The sequence below is a fragment of the Spermophilus citellus genome, assembly GCF_964194105.1.
Source record: "Spermophilus citellus genome assembly, chromosome: 6".
NCBI lineage: Eukaryota > Metazoa > Chordata > Mammalia > Rodentia > Sciuridae > Spermophilus > Spermophilus citellus.
In genome coordinates, this window is record NC_138187.1 from 97197815 (window position 1) to 97222537 (window position 24723).

General features: G+C 39.1%; 1 protein-coding gene across 1 annotated transcript in view; it reads right to left on the bottom strand.

The window, feature by feature from the left end:
• Positions 1-24723, bottom strand: part of RYR2 (ryanodine receptor 2) — a 610498-nt gene that overhangs the window by 374236 nt on the left and 211539 nt on the right. Inside the window, exon 3 of the mRNA XM_081299889.1 lies at positions 12027-12135. Within this exon, the coding sequence (XP_081156015.1) occupies positions 12027-12135 (109 nt within the window). The remainder of the gene's footprint in view (positions 1-12026; positions 12136-24723) is intronic.

The window sequence follows — 24723 nt, forward strand, 5'->3', positions numbered from 1 at the left end:
TCAGTTTGAGAAAGAAATTTACCACAAATTTAATTAAGCAAATGAAGTCACAAACATAAGTCCAGTAACTTGTTAAAGACATTGGCCCAATTTTCTGGCTTTACTGATTTTGCATTAACCAGGTAGAACTCCCTTATTTTTTAGATATTGAACAATGAAGTAGATTTAGTGCAGTAATCTTAAGTCTTCCACACTAACACACATGTGACCTAATTCAAGGAAAGACTTTATAACTTTATCATATTTTTTATTTTTTCTCTTTTAAAAAATTTAAGCCAGGGGCTGGGGTTGTAGCTCCTTGGTACAGCACTCACTGGCACATCCAAGGCACTGGGTTTGATCCTCAGCACCACATAAAAATAAACAAAGGTACTGTGTCCAACTGAAAAAAAAAAATTAAGCCAGACAACAAACTCAAGATCTACCATTTCCTAAATAATTCCTGTGTTAGAACAGGTGTGAGGATAGCCTTAGGCTTGAGCCTAAGCAACTCCATTTTAAAAACTCCAGTTTGAAACCTGCAGTCTCAGACACATCCAAGAGATCCCTCCAGTATGGTCTACAACAAGTGACTTCCCCTCACCCTGATACACAGAGTGAAGCCCTGGCAGCTGTCCTCGCCTGATAGAGAAGATCAGGGTGGAGACCACCAGACCAGATGTTTCTGACCCCAAGGGTAAATGATGTCACTGAGAAATCCAGTGGTAGCTGATAAGGATCGAAAGGAGGGTCAAAAGCCCCAAAATTTAGTATAAATAATAGAGCTAATGAACAGAGATTCAGACAGCCGAAACAAGGATGCACTGGAGCTGGAGAGCCTGATGAGAACCTGGACTGACATCCCATCACTTGTCATCATTTCCTGATCCTCTGCCTGATCCTTACAGCTCTCAAACTCTACCACCTCGTCTGGACCTTGGTGAGAGCCACAACTTCTCCCTATGACCCTCTTCTCAACCGGTCGTCCACTCCACGCCAGGAAAAGCCTGCCTTGGTTCTGGACCTGATCACCATGGTCTGAGTGAGTGTGCATATACTGAATGTCAAGTCTAAGGCTTGAGACTTCTGAACTTAGCATGCAGAGGGAATGTCTGTAACTAGCCTGTCATGATTAAGTGTTTTGCAGTGCTTAGAATTAATCTAGAATTGTTTGCTGTGAATGGATTATGTCTACTGCAGTGCCTAGCATTAAGGATTGTCATTTTCTTGATTAAGAACCTATAGAGTGAAATTGTGTTGAGTAATTAGAGTGAATTCAGCATTGAAAGGGGCAGAAGTGCATGGACATTCTTTATTTCTCCCTTCAACTGCATACGTCGCAATTTTGCCCCCCTCAAGACAACAGGACAGTTCTTAGAATACTTCTTAAATACTATCTGAATTTGCCTAAACCCTCAGGAAAACATGTATACTTTTATCTCATGGTAACTAATACTTCCTCAAAGCATAGAATATGCTAAAATGGCTCTTGCATAAACTTCCAAGTTAACAAATTCAAGTGGATGGATACTAATAATGTAGTAGCTCTCTCCCAGGTAGGCTACTTATCAGAATTAATAAGTACAATTGAATACCACAAGTAATTTCATGTGGGAGAATCGACAGTCAAGAAGAGGATGAACAACTTGGAGGGAAAGGGCAATGAGGGAGGACAGCCTCATTACTAAACATTGAAATGTTTCTAAAATGTCAGATCATTAAATCAGGAAAGTTGACAATAACAGCCATGCTTGTGTGACAGAATACTTAGTGCAGAGCAACAGCCTAGGAACGGGCATGAATTTACTGTACAACGTAAAACACATCACAGTAAATATAAGGAAGGGGATCATCAGTCATGAATAATGATTGGACTGTGGCATAACCATCGGGAAAAATCAACTTAAATACTTATCTCAATGAACCTCAGACAGATCTACCATGAATTTCAGTTTTCATATAATAAACTCCCCAATTACTTCTAGAACTACTATGAAAAAATGATGGGTACAGAGGGAGATATAGTGCTTTTAAAATGTAGTCCAGCCCTGTCCTGCATTCTCTCACCCTCTTCCTTTCCAATGTGGGGCCTGAGGAATCGATCTTGCAAAGAAGAGGTGGTGGGGAAGATGAGTCACTCTGCCATCCACAGAGGGTGAGCCAAGATTCACCACCCACATTCACAACTGTATGCCTGGAATGGGCTTCAGGAAGAGACCCCCTGGGGCACTCTCAAGAGATTCAGAAATTTCCTTTAAGGAGATGGGGACTCCAGATGGATACACTGGTACCAGACTCAAAAGAGCTGTCTGGGCCAAATGAACAAGGACTGTCCCTGACTTTACTTGTGTATGGATGTCCAGAGAACAATGAAGACAAAAAGTCATCAAGTCAAAGCTCTATGCTTTGGTAATTGTGTGCCCATTACCACTTCCAAAAAAAACCAGAGACAATCAGGGGGATGAGAACCAACTGCCAACTGCTAGATAAACTGAGAGAAAACTGCAAAAAATAAATACCAATTCAATGCAATGCCAACAAGTTATTTTGTAGAGATTTTAAAATGCATCTGGGAAGGTTAAAAAAAACAATAACGAACACAGTATTGGAGAACACAAATTTTGCTATCAAAACTTACTATAAAACTAAACTAACCAAGAGAGTAAAAGAAGATGCAAATCATACACTGTTGTACTGCTCAACAAAGAGACAGCAGAAAGAGAGCTACGTAAGTACAAGCAACTAATGGTGAGGAGGAAGCAAAAGCAGACAACAAAAGAGAAAGCACAGCCTCTTGAACAAATGAGGCTGGAAGAGCTAGACATCTACATTACGGAATAATAAAAAAAGTGAGGTCAGAACCAGAACTCAATCCTTGCACAAAAAGATCTAATTGTAATATACAAAAGTAAAACTCATAGAAGATACCACAGAAGAAAATCTAAGAGACCCTGTGAAGGTGATGACATCTTACATACAACACCAAAAGCATTATCCATGCATGACAGAAAGATTGACAAGTTGGGCTCTATTAAAATCACAAACTTCTGCCCTATGAAAGACATTGTTAATGGAATGAAGAGAAGCTACAACAGAGAGAGAATCTCTGCAAAACAGACTTACTCACTATTAAAACTGGTGCCCACCACATACACACAATTCTTAAAATGCAACAATAAGGAAATAAACAGCCCAATTCAAGACAAGATCTGACTAGATACCTCACCAATGAAGACACAAAGATGGTAAATAAGCATACAAAAATATGTTCCACATCATGTGATCCATAAATTGCAAATTAAAACAATCATGCACACCTATTGGAATGTCTAAAATCAAAACAGTGACATCATCAAATGCTGGTAAGTATGTAGAGCAACAGAAGCTCACATTTGCTGCTGGGTGGAACACACCACGGTGCAGCCACAGTGGAAGACAGTTGGGCAGTTTCTCTTGAGACTAAATGTACTCAGCACATGATACCACTCCTTAGGATTTATCCAAAGGAGTTGAAAACTTAGGTCCACATGAAAACCTGCACACACATTTATAATAGCTTTATTCATCAGCAAAACTTAGAAGCAATCAAGATGTCCTTCATCATATGAGTGGGCAAGAAATGGGCACAACCAATCAATGAAATATTTTTTCAGTAGCAAAATAAATGAGCCTTAAATGCATATTGCTACACAAAAGAATGCAGTCCAGAAAGCCTAGATATGTGATTCCAACCACAAGATGTTCTGGAAAAGGCAAGACCACAGAAGCAGTAGAAGATCAGCTATTTAAAATGGTTATGGATGATCCAGAGTTGAAGAGGTGAAGCACAGAGTCTCTTCAGGACAGTAAAAATATTCCCTATTGTACAGCAAAGACAGATCCATGTCATTATTCCTTTTTCAAAGCCAACATAATGTACAGCATAAAGAATAAAACCTACTGTAAACATGGGACTTTAGTTAATAATAATGTATCAGTACTGGCTCAATGATTATAACAAATGCAGCACACTAGGGCAAGACAAATAACAACAAAGCTGAGAAGACAGGGGCATTTTGTGCAAACTCTTTACTTCCCAACCATTTTCTCTATATAGAAAACTGTTTTAAGAAAGTGAAAATATTTTCAAATGTAAAAAAAATCAAATACATTTAATTCTAATGTAAAGAAATGTATCTAATATTGTATGGTGCTCTCACTAGTGTTACATAAGGGACAGTTTTCTCTTATCGGGTAATACAATGCTCTTGAAAAATTCTTCTCACAAGACTCACTTTTTCCAAAACTATGGAAATCGGTATAACATAGTAGCTATCCAGCAGTTCCTTCAGTCAGAAATATTTACCAATATCTGTTTAAAAAAAAAAAAAAAACAGGCCCTCTCATAGGTATTAGTAGGATAATACATAGACAAAACAGATGGAAAGCCCAGTCAGTACTTCTGGGTTTACGCTCTGATGTGGGCAGTAATCTAACTGATAGGCAGTCACTCAACTAATCATTAACATCAACTGTGTCAGAAGGGAGAAGGTGCTTTGAAGAAAACACCACCAAGGTATGAAGGTACCTAACTGGTAAATGCACGTGCGTGTATGTGTGCATGCGCATGTGCACACACCTGTGTCTGTGTGTTTGGCAGGGGGAGTAATGGGTAGTACTGTTTCATAAAGACTTGTGCAAGGAAGTTTTCCACCCAACTAGAGTATTTTAAGAAAAAAAAGTTAGAATTTTTTTTTTAGAGAGAATTTTAATATTTATTTATTTTATTTTATTTTATTTTTTTTAGTTTTTTTCAGCACACACAACATCTTTGTTTGTATGTGGTGCTGAGGATCAAACCCGGGCTGCACGCATGCCAGGCGAGCGCTCTACCACTTGAGCCACATCCTCAGCCCAAAAAAAGTTAGAATTTTAAAAGAACAAAAATTAGAGGTTCAATAGATTCCAAGTACATTTAAATCATTGTAATTCCAGAATATCAGAGAAATTTACCATCTGATTCATGTTTGCTAATATTTACACATAAAAAATGTTTTTTCCTTTGTGAACACAAAAGAATCCGAGAAAAATGTCCAAATTGAATGGTACTAATGAAATAAAGTAATGTATACATTCAAGATTCATAATCTAAAACAGTGCCTAACGTGATTAAATTACATGCTGATTAAATTGACCTCCTTATTGAGTTTCATGCTGAAGTCTCTGCAAACCAAGTCATTTGAATGCACAGAATGACGCAAGGCCTGAACTGCTGAGCAGAAAGCCACCTTTCTAAAAAGGGAAAAGCAGAAGAAGAACCAGAGTCTGCAAACCCAGGACATGCATGTTTCAACCAGGTGACCTCTCCACTCACATATGAGCCCTTGGGATATCCTGATCCCAGCCACTGCTGAGCCGCTGTGCCAGCTTTGGAGGTGAAGGGCAGATGCGGCCTACAGAGGCATTAGGCAAGATCTTGGCTAATATCACATCAAGTACTCAACTGTCGGTGGACTAGTCTCAGCCTCATCCCCAAAGCAGCCTCTAACAACAACAACAAAAGGCAACAATATGAGACTATCCACGAGTAGATACCTTAATCTTCTTCACTGTAGTAACAATTTCCTTTTCTGTATGTATTCCATAACATCATGCTCTATACCTTAAATATACACAACACTTATTTTTTTTAAAGTAAACTTCTTTTCCTGGTGAGTCATTAGCCCAGCCAGCTGAGAAACATTCAATGATGTACAGAACACCATCTATATCACATATAGGTACGAAGAAGACTCATTAACCCTACTACAGTCCTCATGCTACCCCACTCTACTCTAATAAGGTAAAAGCAAATGGAAAGAAAATGTCAATGTACAACTCAGCCAGAGGAGACAGTGTTGACTCTCAGCTTTGGACCATGGGCCTGTCTGCCCAAAAAACTTGACAAATATCCTTCAGATACAGAGACACTGAAAAGGTATCAAAACATCAGAAAATAAGGATACAAATGAAACACAAAGATCCACTTTTGCAACTATATATACTGAAAACTCAGAAAGTCTTCAAAGAATCAAGTCTTATTTATGCAAAATACGTCTGAATCTGTGAATTGGCAGCCACATAAAAGAGCCTGCAGGTAACCCCTGCCAAGCTTGCAGGGAGGTCAGGTTCCTATCAGAACATCTTTCAGGGGCAAGATTCAGCCACAAGATGCTCTGGCTCCCACCTGGTCTTGCTAACCATCTTTCTGGAGCTCAGTGTTTCCATGAGGAGCAGACAAATAACAGCACCCCAGAGACACCACATCCCAATCCCTGGAACCTGTGAGCATGTTACAGGAAAGCACTCTGCCACTTTTGAAATGGAGGTTGAGTCCAGAGAAGCTAATGAAAGGGCTCTCCCAGAGTGCAGAGGGTGGCTGCAGCCCTGGAGACTCCTCAATTTTAGTTCAGATAGACTGCTACAGACCTACCTGCAAGATAGTGAACTTATGTTGGTAATGTATTCCAGCAGCAGGAGAAACCCCTGGCTAAACCCTTCAGATAGCTGGGGCTTTCCACGGTGGTGATGGAGCAGTTGGTTTTTAAACACTCAGTTCAGAGTTTATCACGGTTTTCTCCAGGGGGGCGGGATCGGGATCTGGCAGGAGCTCCTCAGGACATCCTGCTGTCAAGGTCATGAAAGCAATACCACACCCATGATGCCTCCCGTGTCGGGACTGTTCTTCACATCTTGCTTATTTAATTTTCAGACAACTCCACGAGGGAGATGCTTTGGTATCCACCTTATAAATAAGAAAACTCAGGCCCAGTGAGGTTGAGTAACTTGTCTCACATGATCAGGAATTGCACTCGGAGAATTTGCAGAGTCACCTGTCTTTAACTACCATGACTCACACACCATCCTTCTTCCTGGATCATCTCCTCTCAAACGAACATAAAATGATCTGACATGCACTTGTGTGAAAATGGTGCCTCAATATTTATAAATGTATTTATGAAAAACTCCTATATGGCAATTCAATGTTTAAAAAATTAGGATTAATTATTTTTACATACATGACAATAGTGGAATGCATTATACTCATGAAAAATTGTGCTGTAAATGGGTAATAATAACTCTGTATATAAAGTATGGCTGAGGTTGTGTGGCTCAGCGGTAGAGCGCTCGCCTAGCACAGGTGAGGCTCTGGGTTTGATCCTCAGCATCACATAAAAACAAAGATGTTGTGTCCAACTACAATTTATATATATATATATATATATATATATATATATATATATATATATATTTTTTTTTTTTTTAAATATGTTTTCTAAAAAATATTTACAACTAAATCTGGCTAGTGACTTTTTCAGTGCTCTGAGAGTGAGGATTTAATAGAATGGAGAGATAAAGATTTAATAGAATGACACAAGTGTGCTACAATTCCATGTCCTACTACATTTTTCATAAAAACTCAACACTTGAGTTTGTTGCATATCTCAATCACCTGTAATTAGAAGACAATATATCATGTAAAAATAACATTCTTACAGTCTTACAAAATAATAAGCCTGTTAGTAAATTAAAACAAAAATAATTTTAAATCTCTGGACATGCTATTGTCTTCCTGGCAAGTTTTGCTTTCTACCAGAACTACAGATAATAGTCTAACAAGATAAAACTACTCCATGGAAAATTTTAAAATTATTTTTATATTAATAGTTTAATATTACTTCTAATTGTCTTGGAAATGATTCTTAAAAATGAAAAGAAAATTAAAAGGAATATCAAGTTCACATTCCTTCTTCATGTGAACAATGCAATTGTTTTTCTATCCCTATGATCATAAGCTCTTTGATGAGCAAACTCAATTATTAATTTTAGTATCAGCAGAGGCCTTGTGCAATACAACTTCTCATAAATGTTTAAAAATTTTATAGTAAGGGAATGATTAGAATTGAATTTTCTTAATATTAAGTTCAACATTATCCATATTTTATTACATTCTGAATTTTATCAACTTTTAAAGCATCACTCATAATTTAGATTAAACTACCAATACCTGTAAGAAATATACAGTATAAATTAAGTGAAAAAAAATGATACATATCATAATCACCTGAAGTACAGATTTTAACTTATTACCCAACACAGCAGGATGTAAGAGGCAAGTTTTGGCTAATTTTTGATTGAGCTAAATACCTTAACAAAGGGACCAAGAGTTAAGTGGCCACAAGCCAAAGCTAAGAGACAAGGTCCTACAATTATCCCAGAAGCTAGTTAACCAAAATCAGAAAGGACAGTCAATGTTATGTCTTTAAATCATAATCGGTCACACAAGCCATGTATGGTACACATGTGATCGAATAAAAGCCATGCCTTTTCAAAGAAACACTATCATAATACTATTTGAAAATAAGAATATTCTAGAAACTCCAGATTCCAAAAATCAAAGCTCTTTCCACTGTGTAATGTCACCTCTCACTTGACATCTACACTCAGGTAAATACTTAGTTTAAACTGAACTAGGTATTAAAATTATATGGAGAAAAGTGTTGTCAATTACCTTTGAAAATTAACTGAAAAATAAATGCCAAAAACAAAAGTTCACAGAAATAAAACTCTATTAACTAGAAAACACAGGAATGAGCAAGTGTTACCACCTAATCTATATTTTAAAAAGATTCTGTCACTGTTGAGCGGCAAAGCCCACATGCCAGTACCAGCTGGGGTACCGGGGCAGGAAAGGAAAATGAGATTAGCCAAGACCCCAGAGAAGGGGGGGAAGCTGCCAGGCCAGGTAAAGCCAGTCAGGACTTAGTAACTGCACATGAGTAAGAGGAGCAGTGACAACGGCCCCTGTGGACCACGAGCTCACTGGCTGTTCCACCACACCTCGGCTTCCTACCTGCTCCAGTACCATGGAACTGGCCTTCCCTGTAGCCATGGAGCCAACTCCTGGTGGAGCAGGGAAGCAGCTGTGAGATGGCAAAGCCCCTGATCTCAGCCATATGCTCCCTCATAAACCAGCACAAAACAGACCTGAACCAAGAGACCCTCAGAGGCATAAGTGGAGCAGGTCTCAGAACCACCAGGACCCAGGAGGACAGGGAGTCACAGGCAAGATTAGCACTCGCAGCAGTCCAGAAACACGGGGCCAGAGATGTGATGTGCACTGCACAAGGCATGTTCTCCTCCCTGCTCCAGGGCATGGTCTCCATCCTTAGGACGTCTTAAGCCCTGGGAGCAGCTACTGAGACAAACATGCTTTAACCTGTTACTGCCAACGCACTTTGAAGGATAACAGCAGCTCAGCAACAGTCTATGACACACGTGTCTCTCAGGTCAAGATCTTGTCTACACCACTTTCTCAGGAAATTAAAACCTCCTTTAGATGTATTGTGCAAAATGTGTCTGGTACCACAAAAAAATTATTTAATTATTCTAACAGTCACAATGAGTAGTCTTTGGGTAACAGAACAAAAATTAGGTAGTATTTTTTCCTGTCTCATCTTACATACTTCTTTTGTGATTCATGATTTCCATGATTTGCTTTTTCAGATAATGTTGAGACCCTCCTGTTATATTCCTGACACCTTATGAAAACCATGCTTCCCTTCATGGGCCCAAGATGATGAGAGAAAAGCTTCTCAACTACAGAAATCAAAGGCATTGCTCTAAAGGAAAGCGTTTCCTAGTTGAGTGTGACTTGTGTATCACAGCACTTTTAACATTAAACACAATCAGTATTACTCAGGAATTCAAGAAGAACTATTAAAGAACAGACTTTGTAAATAACATTGATTATTGAAAAGTAGGCAATGAGGTAACACACAAGGTTTTCTTTGGTAAATTAATTTGTAAGAAAATAATGTCATGAAGATTAGTCATTCCTTTCTAATCCATTATCCTAGGAAATGGGGATCTTCATTCCAGAGAAACTACTGCATGTAATTTATTAACTCAGATGTCAATTTGCTTCACAAAAGGATTCGCCATTATAGCACCATATGGAGTTTGAAGGCGACATCAGAAGACTCAAGGAGAAAAGATATAGGCATCCAGGGAGTCCAAAAGATGATTCCTATGAGTCCCAGTAGCATCCATTGAACAAATAAAACCAGAAGGGATCTTTAGCCTGTTCACACTCTCATGATTAAAATGGTTGTTACAGTGAAAACAGCTATTCCTCTGGTAAATATCACGAACCACCCCAGAAGTCCTCCAGGACCCCCACAAATCACTCAGACCACCCCAACCTCCAGTACTATGGCTAGGAGCCAATTGATTTGCTAGTAGTTATGTCAAAAAGTTGTGAAATATTTTGAATATCATTCCTGAGTATCATCAAAACTCCTTAACTAAGAAAATCGTTCTCTCCCCTAAAATTTTATACAATTTTCACTTGAGCTATTCAAGTGCTTTCTTCCTAAAAACATACTAGTAGCAAGAAGTAAAATTCAGCTGCATGAAATATATTTCTTTCCTACAGTAGATTTTCTTCAAATTACACATCCTAATTAGTGGCATATAGCAGCTATGCTGGGTTCTATGAAATGGTCTTCCACACATCACACGAATGACCACTTCATCTTTGATAGAAACTTTCTAGATAGAGAACTCAAATTTTAATTCAGTAAATTAAAACATGTGCATCTATAAATTCTAATAAATATCTTAAAAACACAATTCCTAAAATAGTGTCTAAAAATCACTTCCTATTACACACAGAATATTTAGAGCTTGCCTAGTACAATCTTATGATTTTGGTGAGATAAAATATCTTTTCAAGGCTATTAATTTAGGAAAAGCAGCTTAGCAATATAAAGTTAAATTTTGGGCAATTTGGGTATGTTGTTATCCACAAAGATAGCAATACACATTTTTCTAGACACTAATGCAAAATATTTCTCTTTGTAAAAATAGATTTGCATTTCAAAATTGATATAGCTCAGTGATATTTAATGATTAGGAAAGGTTATTGCAGACAAAGATTAACTGTTGAACTGTTCTTAATTTAAGTCTACAAGTTTTGCATGAAAACACTGATATTTTAAAGGAAATTTTATCTATTTCATCTATTTTAATACAGTAATTTCAAGCTTGTTGTAAATGAAAACAGAATCCGAAATATTAAAATACAGATAATGCATAGGGTACTTTGTAAAATAAGCTTTTAGTCTAAAATTTTTGAACTATAAGGGCTAAAAAATGTTACAACACAATAATCCCTCATTTCTATGGAACCATGTATTATTAATCTATTATTATCCCAACTAGAATAATGGTTCAAAAATTAGAGCAATACATAGATCATTAATGACGAAAGAAAAATTTTGGTCGAGTTCCTGAAAATAATCCAGTTTATTAAACTAGACAACATTGCAGCACTTAGCATGCCCCTAAAAACATTAAGAGAAGACACAAAAAACATGACCAAAAATTTATCCTTCTGCTTAACTGTAAACTGTATGAATTAGCTAGGAATGGGTAGTAGCCCAGTCAGTAAGAGGATGTCTTATGGAACATAAAGTAACCAAATAGACTTATGAAGAAAAATATCTGCATTTGGAAACAGAATAAAAGTTTTGATTTTAAGAAAATTAGCTATTTGCAAAATTATAACTGAATTAAGCCATATGACTATAATTTCATCACCTAAAGTATGTAAGTGCCATGAAATTTTACTCGCTATACAACAGCTTAAAAGCTTAGAACGTAGCCACACAGTTATAGGCTTTTAACAATAAATGGTCAGTGACAAAGAGCCATGCACAACATAACCAGTCAAGACAAGAACAGAGCTCAGAGGACAACACAGGCAGACACACAGATGCCCCAGGAAGGCTGCTTACAAATGTCGACATGAGCACGAGAGGCAGCCACACAGACCACATCGCGCCTGGGTTTCTTTTTTTCAAGTCTTTAAGATATGACAGGGTGCTAGGTAAAGCACAAGATCAACCCCAAGGAGTCACAAGTGAGAGCCACTGACTTATCTCCACAAACAAGATTTCCAACACCTGTAAGAGCCGCCATCATGCGGCAGCTGAGCACACTAAAATACTCAGTCTAAAGTGTACTTGCCCCTTCCGACTTCTCCACCGTGTTAGCCAGCATCTCCTGCAGGGCCCGCACCGAGAGGGACTGCTCCAGCACAAAGGTGCAGATGGACAGATCCGGGGGCACATTCTGAAAGCAAAGAGGGAGAGCCGTGAGTATGTCACCAGCGTCAAGCACCCAGGCCCCACCTCTGCCTTCGTGTCCTCCAGCTGCTGTCACAGAAAGTGATGGTGCTTGCTACCTCTGTCAGCTGCCCATCACCACCACACACTGTCATTACTGTTCTCGTTCAATGCATTTTTTTTAATATTTATTTTTTAATTGTAGTTGGACACAATAACTATTTTTTTGAAGTGCTGAGGATTAAACCTAGGGCCTCACACGTGCTAGGGTGCTAGGCGAGTGCTGAGCCACAATCCCAGCTTACGTTCATACATTCTTAAATTCAGGTAACCATAGCTGCCACTCCTGGAGTGTGTACCCTGACACATGCTACCCTGGAGCTTTGTCTATAGCTACTGTGGTTCTCCACAGCAGGGATTATAACTATCTTCAGTGGACAAGAAAACAGAGGTTAGGCCACTTTTCCAAAGTTATGAAATATTCAAGCCAGGATTGAAATCTAGATTATTTCAACTCATATTTGTTTCTAAACTACCAAGTATTCTGTTGATTTAAAAAACAACATCTAAAGGGCAGAGAAATAATACTAGCCTCAGGTTAATACTGTAATTAAGCAAATATAAAATTGAACTAATATGCAATATTCATTTACACAGCTTCTCCTTATGCACAAAGATAAATACTTTCTTCTCATCGGATGTCATATTTTGCCTTTAACTTGGGATGTACTTATTGGGCTCCCCATTCTACACATATGTGTGCTGTTTATTTCCTCACCAATGATTTTCCCTTCTCCTTTCTGTTAGTCTTCAAATCCAATCAATACCCAATACATTCTAGAAATCTCAAAAGGTGACTGTCAATGAGGTGAAGGAACCAGAATAAGAACCGATTGGTTAGTTAGAACTCAGCCTTCTTAATCATGCAAGCTTCTCCACTTGAGGTAAGCAGGATCCTGGGCAGGTGCTCAAAGAAGATCTTCATAACAAAAGAGCATTATAAATACATTGGATACATAATAAAACCAAGACAGTCTCCTCCATAAAAGGAATATTCTGAGGATAAATCTGATACATCAGAATTATAATTTTGTAAGATTTATTAAATTAAGCCACTACCACTGGAATGATTTCGTTTGTCATTAGCAAAGAATGCTTTATGGTTTGAAGGAAAAACAAAATACCAGGGGTCCCGAATTAACGTTAAAATTATCTTATGGGTTAATGAAGCACACCATCAGACCACAAGTTCTATTTTAACCCAACAAACTTTCCACGGTTTATTTTCTAATGGACATCCTCTGGATTGTTCCTTCCGCCTACCATGGGCTTCTCTGCCTCAACTTGGTCAGTCTTCACCTCACATGACAATCACAGCCAGTGGCCCAGGGCTGTTGCTGTTCTCCCTTGCAGTCAGCCAGAGAAGCATTTTCTTTCCAAAATCTTGAGATAAAAGACTGAAAGCCAAATTTCTACTATGAAATTTATGAATAAATGTTCCTAAATTTGATTTTCTAAGGTCTAACTATATTGACTACAGTCTTTCCTCTCCAGATCAAGACAAAGCTACGAGGGGAAAAATCCATTAATGGAAGTGCTTATTTCATTCATATCCATGCCAGAAAAACTGACAGGTAGTACTGCCAGGATGCTAGGTTACTAGCTGGAGTACTGGTGAACTGGCTCAGAGGAGGGGTATCCACCTTGATGTTCAGCATCTGCCCATTCTTATGGTATCAACACCCCATCACTGTGGACATCACCACATAACAGTTTGTAATAGAGCTCACAAAGCCATCTAGTACTTAACAATCAACTCCCAACATCTGCATTATCTCTAGCTTGCCTTTGGAATGATTTCAGACCAATATTCATTAATTTTTTTTTAAAGTCAGCCTATTAAGAGAGCCAAGTGCATGGATTCTATAAACAGACCATCTGAGCAAGAATCCCGGCCTCACTACTTACTGGCTGTTAACTTTTGTAATGTTTTTATTTCCTTCCCTGAAAGAATAGCATAATATTCATACCACCCTCATAAGACTGTTGTTAAAAACAAATGAATCAGCGTATGTGAAGAGCTTATCAGGATGTTAAGAACACAGCAAGAATTCAAAATAAGCAAACCAGCATTGTTTGTCTCATGTATGAGGACTTCTCTCCAGTTGGGGCATGTGAAGTACCACTCATTTCTTAGCATTGTTCTTACCTGTATTCTACTTTGACAAATAATAGAAAATACAGATTTGTGCTTATATCATCCTGAATGTTCTGGCACTTTCACAGCACTTTCTAGTTAAATGTTTACAGTCTGAGAATTGTAAACTGTTTCATGCCTCACTCTGATGGAACCCTTCAAGTAGGAACTGCCTGATTCTCAAAAACCACAGAGGTTTGGAACGAGTTCAACCTGCCGAGCCCACTTCCTGTTTCCACAGTGACAGTCCTGCTGCAGGGACTCTCAGAAAGTGGGAGTCAGCGGGCAAAGACCTTCCAGAGAGCCTCAAGGCAATGCTTTTTAGACCACATTCCAGCTCCACTGGGCTGCACCCTTCTCCTCATACAAATGTAACAGAAGAGTTGTTGACATCTGGAAAATCTGAAGCCATACAGAGCTTTGTGAGACACTCTACATTTTGCTCTCAATAAAAAGGCCCTACTTATCCTAGGCATCAGAATCATTTCCATAATTTGGTACCACTTAAAGTCAACTCTGAAATGTATTCCTCAGATCACATGCATACTCTTCCCAATAACCTTGACATATTTACATTATACTCACTATAGCACTGATACTGAGCCTTTGTTCTATATCCTAAAAATCAGGCTGGTCACTGGATAAAAAAGGGTCCTAGTCATTAACCAAAAACCAACTGAATGACTCAGACCTAAGCAACTCCCAGAACCCATATAGCAGAGAAGGCCTAACATCTGTGAACCTCTGTGGTGGAAGCTCCAACTTACAAAACCTTACACAATATCTTTAGTTTTAAATTTTTTCTCAAGTCTCATTACTGAGAACAAAGTCCATTTTTAGAGCTTCACTTTGAAAGAACTCTGCTTGCCCTTCCTGTGAGCATGCTCCCAAACCATAAAATAAATCCTTAGCTACATGATGGGCTCTTCAGAATGCTCAGATCACAGCAGAACATCCAGCTGTCATCATGGCTGAGCATGCACAGCCACCTGCCTCTCAATCACAGTGATTCAGGCTGTGTGAACATCTGCCCTAGATGCCCAGAAACTGCCCCAAGCAAGTAGACAGGTGGTTCATGCTTGTCTTATGGAGACACCAGTTTCATCCAGATATGTGGACTTTGGCAAAAGCAAAAACTAAGCTATCAGCATAGCCATGTGCTTCCTCTTTTCAAAACACAAACTGGTTACTGTTCTCATCCTGGCAAATATCACGTAATCTTAGGAGGAGGAAAGTCTCTAGAGTAACCTCAAAGCAGCATCTGGCCTGCTGGCACTGGACAGACCATGTAAAATCAATTAGGTTTCCTATCGAGGTATCCATCAAACATTTGGCTTCCACAGATGTGTCTGCCTAATTCACTTAAAGGCCTATTGAAACATGACATTGCCTTAACTGAACCGCAACCAACCATTTAGGACTGTAATCGGCATCAAGCTGCCCCTATTACTGTTGTGTAAAAACTGAACACTTATAAGCTACTCTTTCAGAATCCCAAGGCCTTTGTCCACATCTTTTTCACCCTCAGCCTGAAATGGCCACTGCCAGGTCTCCAAAATATGAAAACCATTCATATTTTCACATCATATAAAAATGGAAGCACTTTAAAAACATTTTCCTTGCAGAGAAGTCAAACACTAAAAATTGAAAATTATCTTTAGTTACAAATTAGTTATAATTATACTCATTTGATTCCCTGAAGGAACTACTCAACTTTTGGGGTGTACATCTTTCCAATCCTGTTTTTGACACATTTACACATATATGCTTATGTGGAAAAGTACAGACTGGCTCTTCCCATTAATGGGCTCACCATATACAAATTATAGTTCTTTAATTCACTAATATACTCCAGATACCACTGCCTGTTAGTAAAGTAACATCACTTCATTCAGCACAACTGCCATAAAGTCTAGAGGCACTGGACTCCCACTGAAGGTGGCTCACGTTTGCTGCCATGCAGCACGAGCTGGGCACTGTGGGTTCCTCACCACCCCACCAGCCTGGCACAGTGACTCACCCAGAGAAAGTGCTCCATATTTGATCAACTGACCTATGCATTTATCCTATTTCTGGAAAACTAAATAAATGTCCAAATAGGAAGTTACAGCCCTCATGGCCAGACTCTCTACTTTGGGTTTTAGTAAACCCCTAGCAGCTTTCTATTAATTGGCAAACAAGTTAACCATTCACACCATCTTTCAACTGTATTCCAAGTAACCCACAAGGTAATACTGATACCCCCAAATGTTTTAAGAATTAGCAATGTGTCAAATCTTGATAGTTTGACAGCATGAAGCTAAGGAGAAGGGTCTTGGAACTCAGGTCCCTCCGTAACTAGCCAAGGGCCTTTCTCAAAGTCGACCTGGGCTTCCCTAGCAAGGGGAAAAATACCCATCTACCTCCAAGAATTGGTAAGATTCAAGTAAGACAATCAATATTCTATAAACTGGAAAATGCCAATAAGATTATAATTTTATCTGTCCCATTTAAGAAAGCCCTAAATTAAACTGAAAGCTCAAAATTTCAGAGATATAAATGAAGAGAAAAGCTGCCCATCTCCTAAAAACTGTGAAGACGGCACACTGCAATGGCAGATGGCCTGGAGCCGAGGTAGGTTCGTTTCTGCTCAGCTACCCATCTGCTCAGCGGCCTTGGGCAAGGCACTGGAACTGCTGAGGTCGGCTTCCCCCAAAACCAGAGGGATGTCAAACTATTCCAGAAGACAAACTTGTTAATTTACCACCTGCAGACACAAACCAGGCCAAGTTCACCCACCACAGGGGGAATAACAGCCTACAAAATGTATGTTCTCCTCAGTGGCAATGAAGCCAGGTGGCATATCCAACCAACTTGAATGGAACACGGTAGAAAGAAACCATCAGGCAGAATACAAGGGAAATCTTCCTTCGCTATTTTTATTCTGTTCATTTCTTTAAAATGTCAAATCTTAATATTCTTCAACTTCACAGCCTGGTCATGTTACTTCTAGTGCTTGGTACTATTCTGTGGGTGGCTGTGCTGGTCCCATTCTCCTTCTCTTCACCCACTGTGCAGCAGAAGCTAACACAACAGCCTCTGAGAAGTCAAGACTTTTCCTGTGTCAGTGAATCCTTCCAGATCAGCGTTCTGAAAGACGAGCATGAACATGATCCTGACTGGTGAAGCCACATGCTTGGGCCTAGCTGTGGAACCCTGGGGTGAGTCAGTGCAGTTGCCCAGGGCTGGCTCCAGGTTCATTTAGCTCTCACCATCCATCCATCATTACACCCTTTTCACATGATGGCACATGGATATGCCCAGCTGTCTTATTACAATCCTCTGAAAATTCAAAAAGCCAAACGTGACAGTGCAAAACAAGAATTGCACTGGGATTATGTTCTATCCCAGGATGTCCCTCTCACTCTGTCACAAGGAAACGCTGTCTCTATCAAGTCTATTCACACAGATGTTACAAGGGAGCCATCAGTGATGAACACAGTTATGTGGAATTCTGAAATCAAAACACTCACAGGGAAACCAGAGAAGAGGCTATGAACACAGCTTCAAGCTAATAGGCAGGTTTCTTAAAAGTGGCCCATGCAAACCAGCAATTCAGCTCATCCTAGGCCAACTGAGTTCCACCCTATGGCTCAGGCAAACTAACACCACTCACCACCTCAACCACAGCGAGACTCCAGCTCAGACTCTAGGGAACAGCCCACTCACCTAAGTTGCTTTTAAAACACATAATTTCTAGTCATTGATAACCATCTTAGGATGATGTTCTGAGAAGCTAGGCTCTCAGAAGAGAAATCTATTTGAAATTTATTGAGTTTCACCACTCAAAAGGGTTCAGAGCAGTTTGAATAAATTATATGAATAGATGAATACACCATAGAAGCAAAATAATTAATGGAAACATCTGAAACACTGATGCAGTTCAAGCATCATGAATTATTGTACAGCAGATTTACTCTCTGCTCAAGAGATTCTTTTAGATTAGTGCATATGTAGCAAGGCTCTGGCCAAGACAAAGCAACCTGTGACCCAGATACTGGGTAAATATTAGAGTCAGTGAGATCTTAGGTTTTCCCTCTGCAAGAGCCCATGAAACCAAAATTCATGAACTTGGTAGTGTCTTTAGTGAACATTTTTGATGATCAACAGTGTTGTGCCCAGGAATTATGTGAAAAGGAGTTTTTACATAGAACCCATTCATAGGTTCATTGCCTGCAAGAGAAGCTGAGACACATATATTTGTTATAGTAACCAGGTCAGTGTAACCACCTGCAATTCAGTGTAGGCCATATCAGTTACAGTTCCTAACCTCATAATCTGTATAAAGAAGGAAAAAACTCACCCAAACACCCAGGTGAGGACAACCCAACAGATTCTAACTTGTCTGAAGTTTCTCAAAAAGGTCAAAGGAGAGGAAAAGTGAAACCAATAGTCATGGCTTCCAAATCACGCTGCATAAGTGATAAGACAATGTCTTCAAATTTAATGAACTAGGTAATATAGTGTGGATTTACTCAGGCACAACCATCTCATTCTATGAAAAATGTGCTAGGTTAACTTTGTCTGAATTAACTTAAAAATGGCAAAAGTTAACTACTGTCTGAACAAATCAAGCCAGAATCAATACAGAAACATCACTGAGAACCTCAGAACTATAAACTCAATGCAGACTCAGAGAGACTCTACACCTTGAAATTCTCACTAGGAATTATGCTAGTGTGGTGTCTCAAGAGTATTAAAAAATACTCCTGTACAAACAGCTATGTAATTCAGAATGGCTGCATCACTGTCAATGTATCCTGTGTGCTAGGTGCTAACTCATCACAACCCCATAGGCTAAGTCTTATTAATCTCACTTTAGAAATGAGCAAATGGTCAGTCAGAAAAGGAGCCATGAAGAGGCCTGTGCTTAGCCTAAAGCCCACACCACACTGCCCCACTCTGGGGCTCACCAGCCTGGCTCCCAGATGTTTTCTATGTACCTGACCTTTTGAGATAGACTGAAGGATTGAGAAAACAGCCTCCACTGTGACAGTGGCCTGCTTTAAAGGAACACACAGTCAAGAACCCCAACTCCAAGAGCACTTTACAAGCTCATGACCTGGCTTGAGCCCCTCTGGGAACACCCTAGCAGTAACAAAAGAGCAGGAAGGCAATAAGGATCCTCCTGAGGGGATGTATTGTGAATTTATTGGGACATAGGGATCTGTTCCTTACTAACAGAGAGCCACCTCCTCAAGGAAGCATTTCTGGTTGAAGAATCTTGACAAGAATAAAAATAGAAACCTAAGTCAGGGTAGATATGTTAGGTTATGAGCCCAGAAATGTCACATGGAATTCCAACTAGAGCTAAGAGACTTCACTCCAACTTCATCTTAATCATCTGCACACACTGTTGAGTCTCATTAACCTAAACAAGCTACAAATCCATGCTGAACCTAATGAAACACAAGTCGGTTGAGGGACCCAAACATTCCATCCCATCCACCCCATAACTTGGCTTAGAAGGTATCCATGGGTACACAAGTAAGTCACAGAATATTTTAGGAAGTAACTCCATGATGACTTAGGGTCATGATGTGATGCTTTTTTAAGTCCGAAGATCAATTCAGGACATTAAAAAAGGCTTATGAGCTGCATTTCTAAAAGAAATTATGGAGATTTCCCCAATGGCTGAGGGGAAAAACCCTAAAAACCAAGATGGATAAAGTCAACAAAAACAACACTTTCAGAAATATGGGAGGTAACTTGCAGCATACAAAAACATGAGGAACTCTTATGCTTCCAACACTGCTGAACTTCAGGTAAGAACATAAGGTTTGCAATGTTCTCCCCAGGCCGCCTCCCATCTCTCCCCAGCTCACCTGACTGAGGTTCTGCCAGACCTGGCCAGACTAGTCTGTGAGAACCAGCAGCCACACCACATGGGCAAAGGGTCTGCTCCCCCAGCTTGGACTGCACCCTGCATAACCACTTAAGTCACACATTCCTGGAAGACACAGTTCTACTAGCCTGTGCTTAGCCTAAAGCCTGAATCACTACATTCCTGACTGAACTTGCATATGCACAAGAGACATACACAAGATCTAGTGCAAAGTACTTCTGGGCACACCTGAAGGTGATCAAATGCACTTCTCTACCCACGCACGGCTCCACTCGTAATGTACGGAGTAAAATGCAATCTACAGGCAGTTTGGGTAAGGCACCCCATCACAGTTTTGGGTTTTTTTTGTTTGTTTGTTTTTAATGGAAAGGCTACTCCATGAAATTAACCTGTAGAAACATTCCAGCTAAGACTTTGTCCCACAGTGGCAGAAAAATGGAAGTGGGGAAGGATGTGAATAGAGGCTACAGGAAAGTTCAAACCCAAGGGCTAAAAGGGCACAGTCAGTCAGAAGGTCACAGGCCATACCAATAGCCTTGGCATTTTTTTCCATATCCAAATAGCATGTACTTTGACTAACTGCTCTGGTACTTTTCCAATGTCTGTTTAGCCTAGCTTTTGACCACTAGTCTTTACCTAGTAGCTTCATTAATCCCTAGACGAACACACCTAAATGGTAACTTGCTATCAAGGTCCCCTCTGGTCAAACAAGAGTTCTGCTTCTTTGCTTCTCACCCAAACATACCCTATTCTTTTCACTCTTGTCTTCTGCTGTCCATTAATTTCATTCTTGAAATTTGTAAGTCAAGAACCTAGACATAAATCAACACAGTTAGTTGCTGAGGTCTGCTGCAATTCTGAGGAACAAAGCTCACCCATTGAGAGCTACAGACACGCTGCTGCAGTAGCAACAGCGAGGAATCCAGCTTTGCCAGCTGCACCCCCCCCCCCCCAGAGCTGCCAGTGGCAGGCCTTTCCCTGGATGATTAGCACTGACACTAAATGGAGCTTTTCTGGCTACAGAGGCCTGTAACTTACGCAGACTGCCAACAAAAGAAAACAATCCCCTTTTGTCTCAAACTCCAGTTTCAGTGTGGACACCTTGCTACCCAAAATGTCTGACCACAGTTTCTGTACAAGCATTGCCTGAATGAAGGTATGCAGAAACAGCAAAGCACCTAAAAAGCTGGTCTTCAAATCAAAAGAGAAATTTGAGCAGGAACTTTAGTGACCACATATCACAAGGGAAGCATATCTCAGATTTAGTCCAGAAAATATACTAAACAAGAAAACACACAAACAAAACTAGTCACAACACCCTTCAGTAGGGAAATAATGGAATTCACAGTTGCTACATTATCTGAAATTCGTTTTTTAACTTTTTAAATTTACATATGACTGCAGAATGCATTACAATTCTTATTACACATACAGAGCACAATTTTTCATCTCTCTGGTTGTATGCAAGGTATATTCACACCAATACATGTACTTTGGATAATTAGGATCATCACATTCCACCATCATTTCTAACCCCATGCCCTCTCCCTTCCCCTCCCACCTTGCTGCCCTATCTAGAGTTCTTCTATTCCTCCCATGCTCCCCCTCCCTATCCCACTACGAATCAGAAAAAAACATTTGGCATTTGGTTTTTTGGAATTGGCTAACTTCACTCAGCATTATCTTCTCTAATTCTATCCATTTACCTGCAAATGCCATGATTTCATTCTTTATTGCTGAGTGATATTCCATTGTGTATATATGCCACATTTTTTATCCATTCCCTTCTATTGAAGGGCATCTAGGTTTATTCCAGTTGTAACAAAACAAAAAAAAAAATAGAACACAGGCAAAAAAGAAAAAACAGTTTTTTGCGGCTGTGACTAAAAGACCTGACCAGCACAATTTTAGAAGAGGAAAAGATTATTTAAGGGCTCATAGTTTCAGATGTATCAATCCACAGATAGCAGGCTCCATTCCTCTTGGCTTAGGGTGAGGCTGAACATCATGGAAGGAGAGCATGGCAGAGAGAAGCAGCTCACATGATGATCAGAAAGTAGAGAAAGAGGTCTCCACTTGCCAGATACTAATTATATACTCCAAAGCCACACCCCACCACTTCAGTTGTTATTCAGTTAAACCCTACCAGGGGATTAATTCACTGATTGGGTTAAGACTCTTACCACCCAATCATTTTTCCTCTGAACTTTTTTGCATCATCTCACACATGAGCTTTTGGGGGTCACCTCACCTCCAAATCATAAGAACAGAAAAGTATAATCCATACTGGAGGAAGAAGAGTTAACGAAAACGGTCTCTGAGGTTTATGAGACAAACCCTTGAAAGTAGTTATTAATAAGTCTAAAGAATAGAAGAAAAGGGCTAGGGAGAGCAAGGAAGGAAGCAAAGCAAAATAAAAAATTAAATGAAAGTAAGACAACAATGAACCAAAAAATAGAAATTCTCAACAAGGATACAGAAATCACAAATAGACCCAGGCAGAGACTCTGTATTTGAGTATAATAAATAATAAATGTGATAAAGGTACTCAATGAAGATGTGATAAGAAATAATCAGTGAGTGTCAAGGTAGATGAAATTACTCAATCTGAAATACATAGAGAAAAAAACATTGACAAAATGAAAAGAAACCTGTGGGACAACATCAACTGCATCACTATGCATGTAGTGTGCGATGCAGAATAAGAGAAAGAAGGTCAGCAGCACAGCCAACTTTAGGAATGATAAATGCAAAGACATACACACCCAGACATACCAAAGTCAAACTCTTTGAGAGTGAAGGACAAAGAGAAATAAGTATTTAAGGCAACAATAGGGGAGACATACATATCCCATGCAAGAGAGCATCAACATGATTAATAGCCAACCTGTCCTCTGAAACTAGAGAACAGGGGGCAGTGGAATGACATATTCCAAGAGCCAAAAGAAAAAAAAAAAGAAATCACTGAGAATCCTATATCCAGCTAAACTATCTCTGAATCAATGAAGACAAAACAAAGACATCAAGATAAAGTCTGAGAATTTGTTAACACAGTTGCCTTCTAAGAAATACTAGAGGAAGTTCTTCAGGAGCTTCCTTCAAATCCAGAACAATAAAATAATACTAGAAATGAAAATATGTGTATTGACAAAAGACTCTAGAACTTTTATATAACACCTTTAAAAGATGTAAGAATGTGAAAATGAATAGTCAAAACAGTGTTCAATAAAAATAGCACTAAATAGTGAAACATTTCAAATAATGCATCACTGAGTTAGGTTTAATATATGACAATATATAGATGTATATACTGTAACAATAGTACAAAGTAAGGCTTAGGAAATGGAGCTAGGATAAAGCAATTTACTGGAATTTATTATCAATTAAGTGTAAAGTTATGATTAAACCTTACCAAAATCAACAATAACAGTAAGTATGTATGTTCTAGATAATCATAATGCAGCATTTGCCAGACAGGATAAAAATAGGCTCTAACTCATTGGTCTCTGTAAGAGACATGCCATAAATTAAAAGCCACAAGTATATGAAATGTACAAGAATACAAAAATATGTATCATGGAAACATCAGCCATAAGGGAGCTGGAAGAGCTGCATCAATGACAAAAACAAGTTGTAAGACAAGAGAGAGGTTATTACGAGAAGTACATTGACGCCCAGGAAGAAAGGGAAGGACAGAAAGTAAAAGTAACAGACTGGAAAAGAAGAGAAACTGTACTTATACATGCTACAATCATTATAGGAGAAATCCCAAGTAATCTATGAAGCAAAACTAGTCCTCCTAATAGCTAAGTGTAGCAAGTTGGCAAGATACAGATCAACACACAAAAATCAGCTTTATCTACTAATATACTATTACTGAAATATGAAAATGGAATTAGGAAAACAATGTTATTCACTATATCAAAACTAAGAAAATAAATTACATCTTTTTTAAATAATCAAGAAATTAAGTATCTGCACCTATGTTTAAGCCTCTATTTATCTTTGCCCAACAGAACTGTTAAAGTCTTGGCTAAAATTCTAAATGCAAACAAACCAATCTAAATGATTAATAGGCCATGTTTATGTTTCTGTGCCCCTGACTAGCTCTTACCAAAATGAGATTGGCTAATAGAACATTGTTTGACTCATGCCTCTATGGTGTTCCTTTGTAGTGAAAGGTTTTGTTTTTGGGTTGTTTTTTTTTTTTTTTTTTTTTTTTGACATGTTAAGTGGAATGGACAACACTCATTCACACCACCAAATAAATACTCCCCATTTCACCTCCATTCATCAGCATTCATCAGTCATCTGGGAGTAGGAGGTGGGGTTAGGGTCTGCCAATAGCCATAGGAATAATCTGAATTTAGAAAAAATGACTTCTATAGTTTGCACATGGTCTAAGGGTACCCCTCAGCCCCAAAGATTCACATGGTGAAAGCTTAGTCCTCAGTGTGGCAATATTAAGAGGTGGTAGGACCTTTAGGAACTAAGGGCTAGTTGGGGGTGGTGAT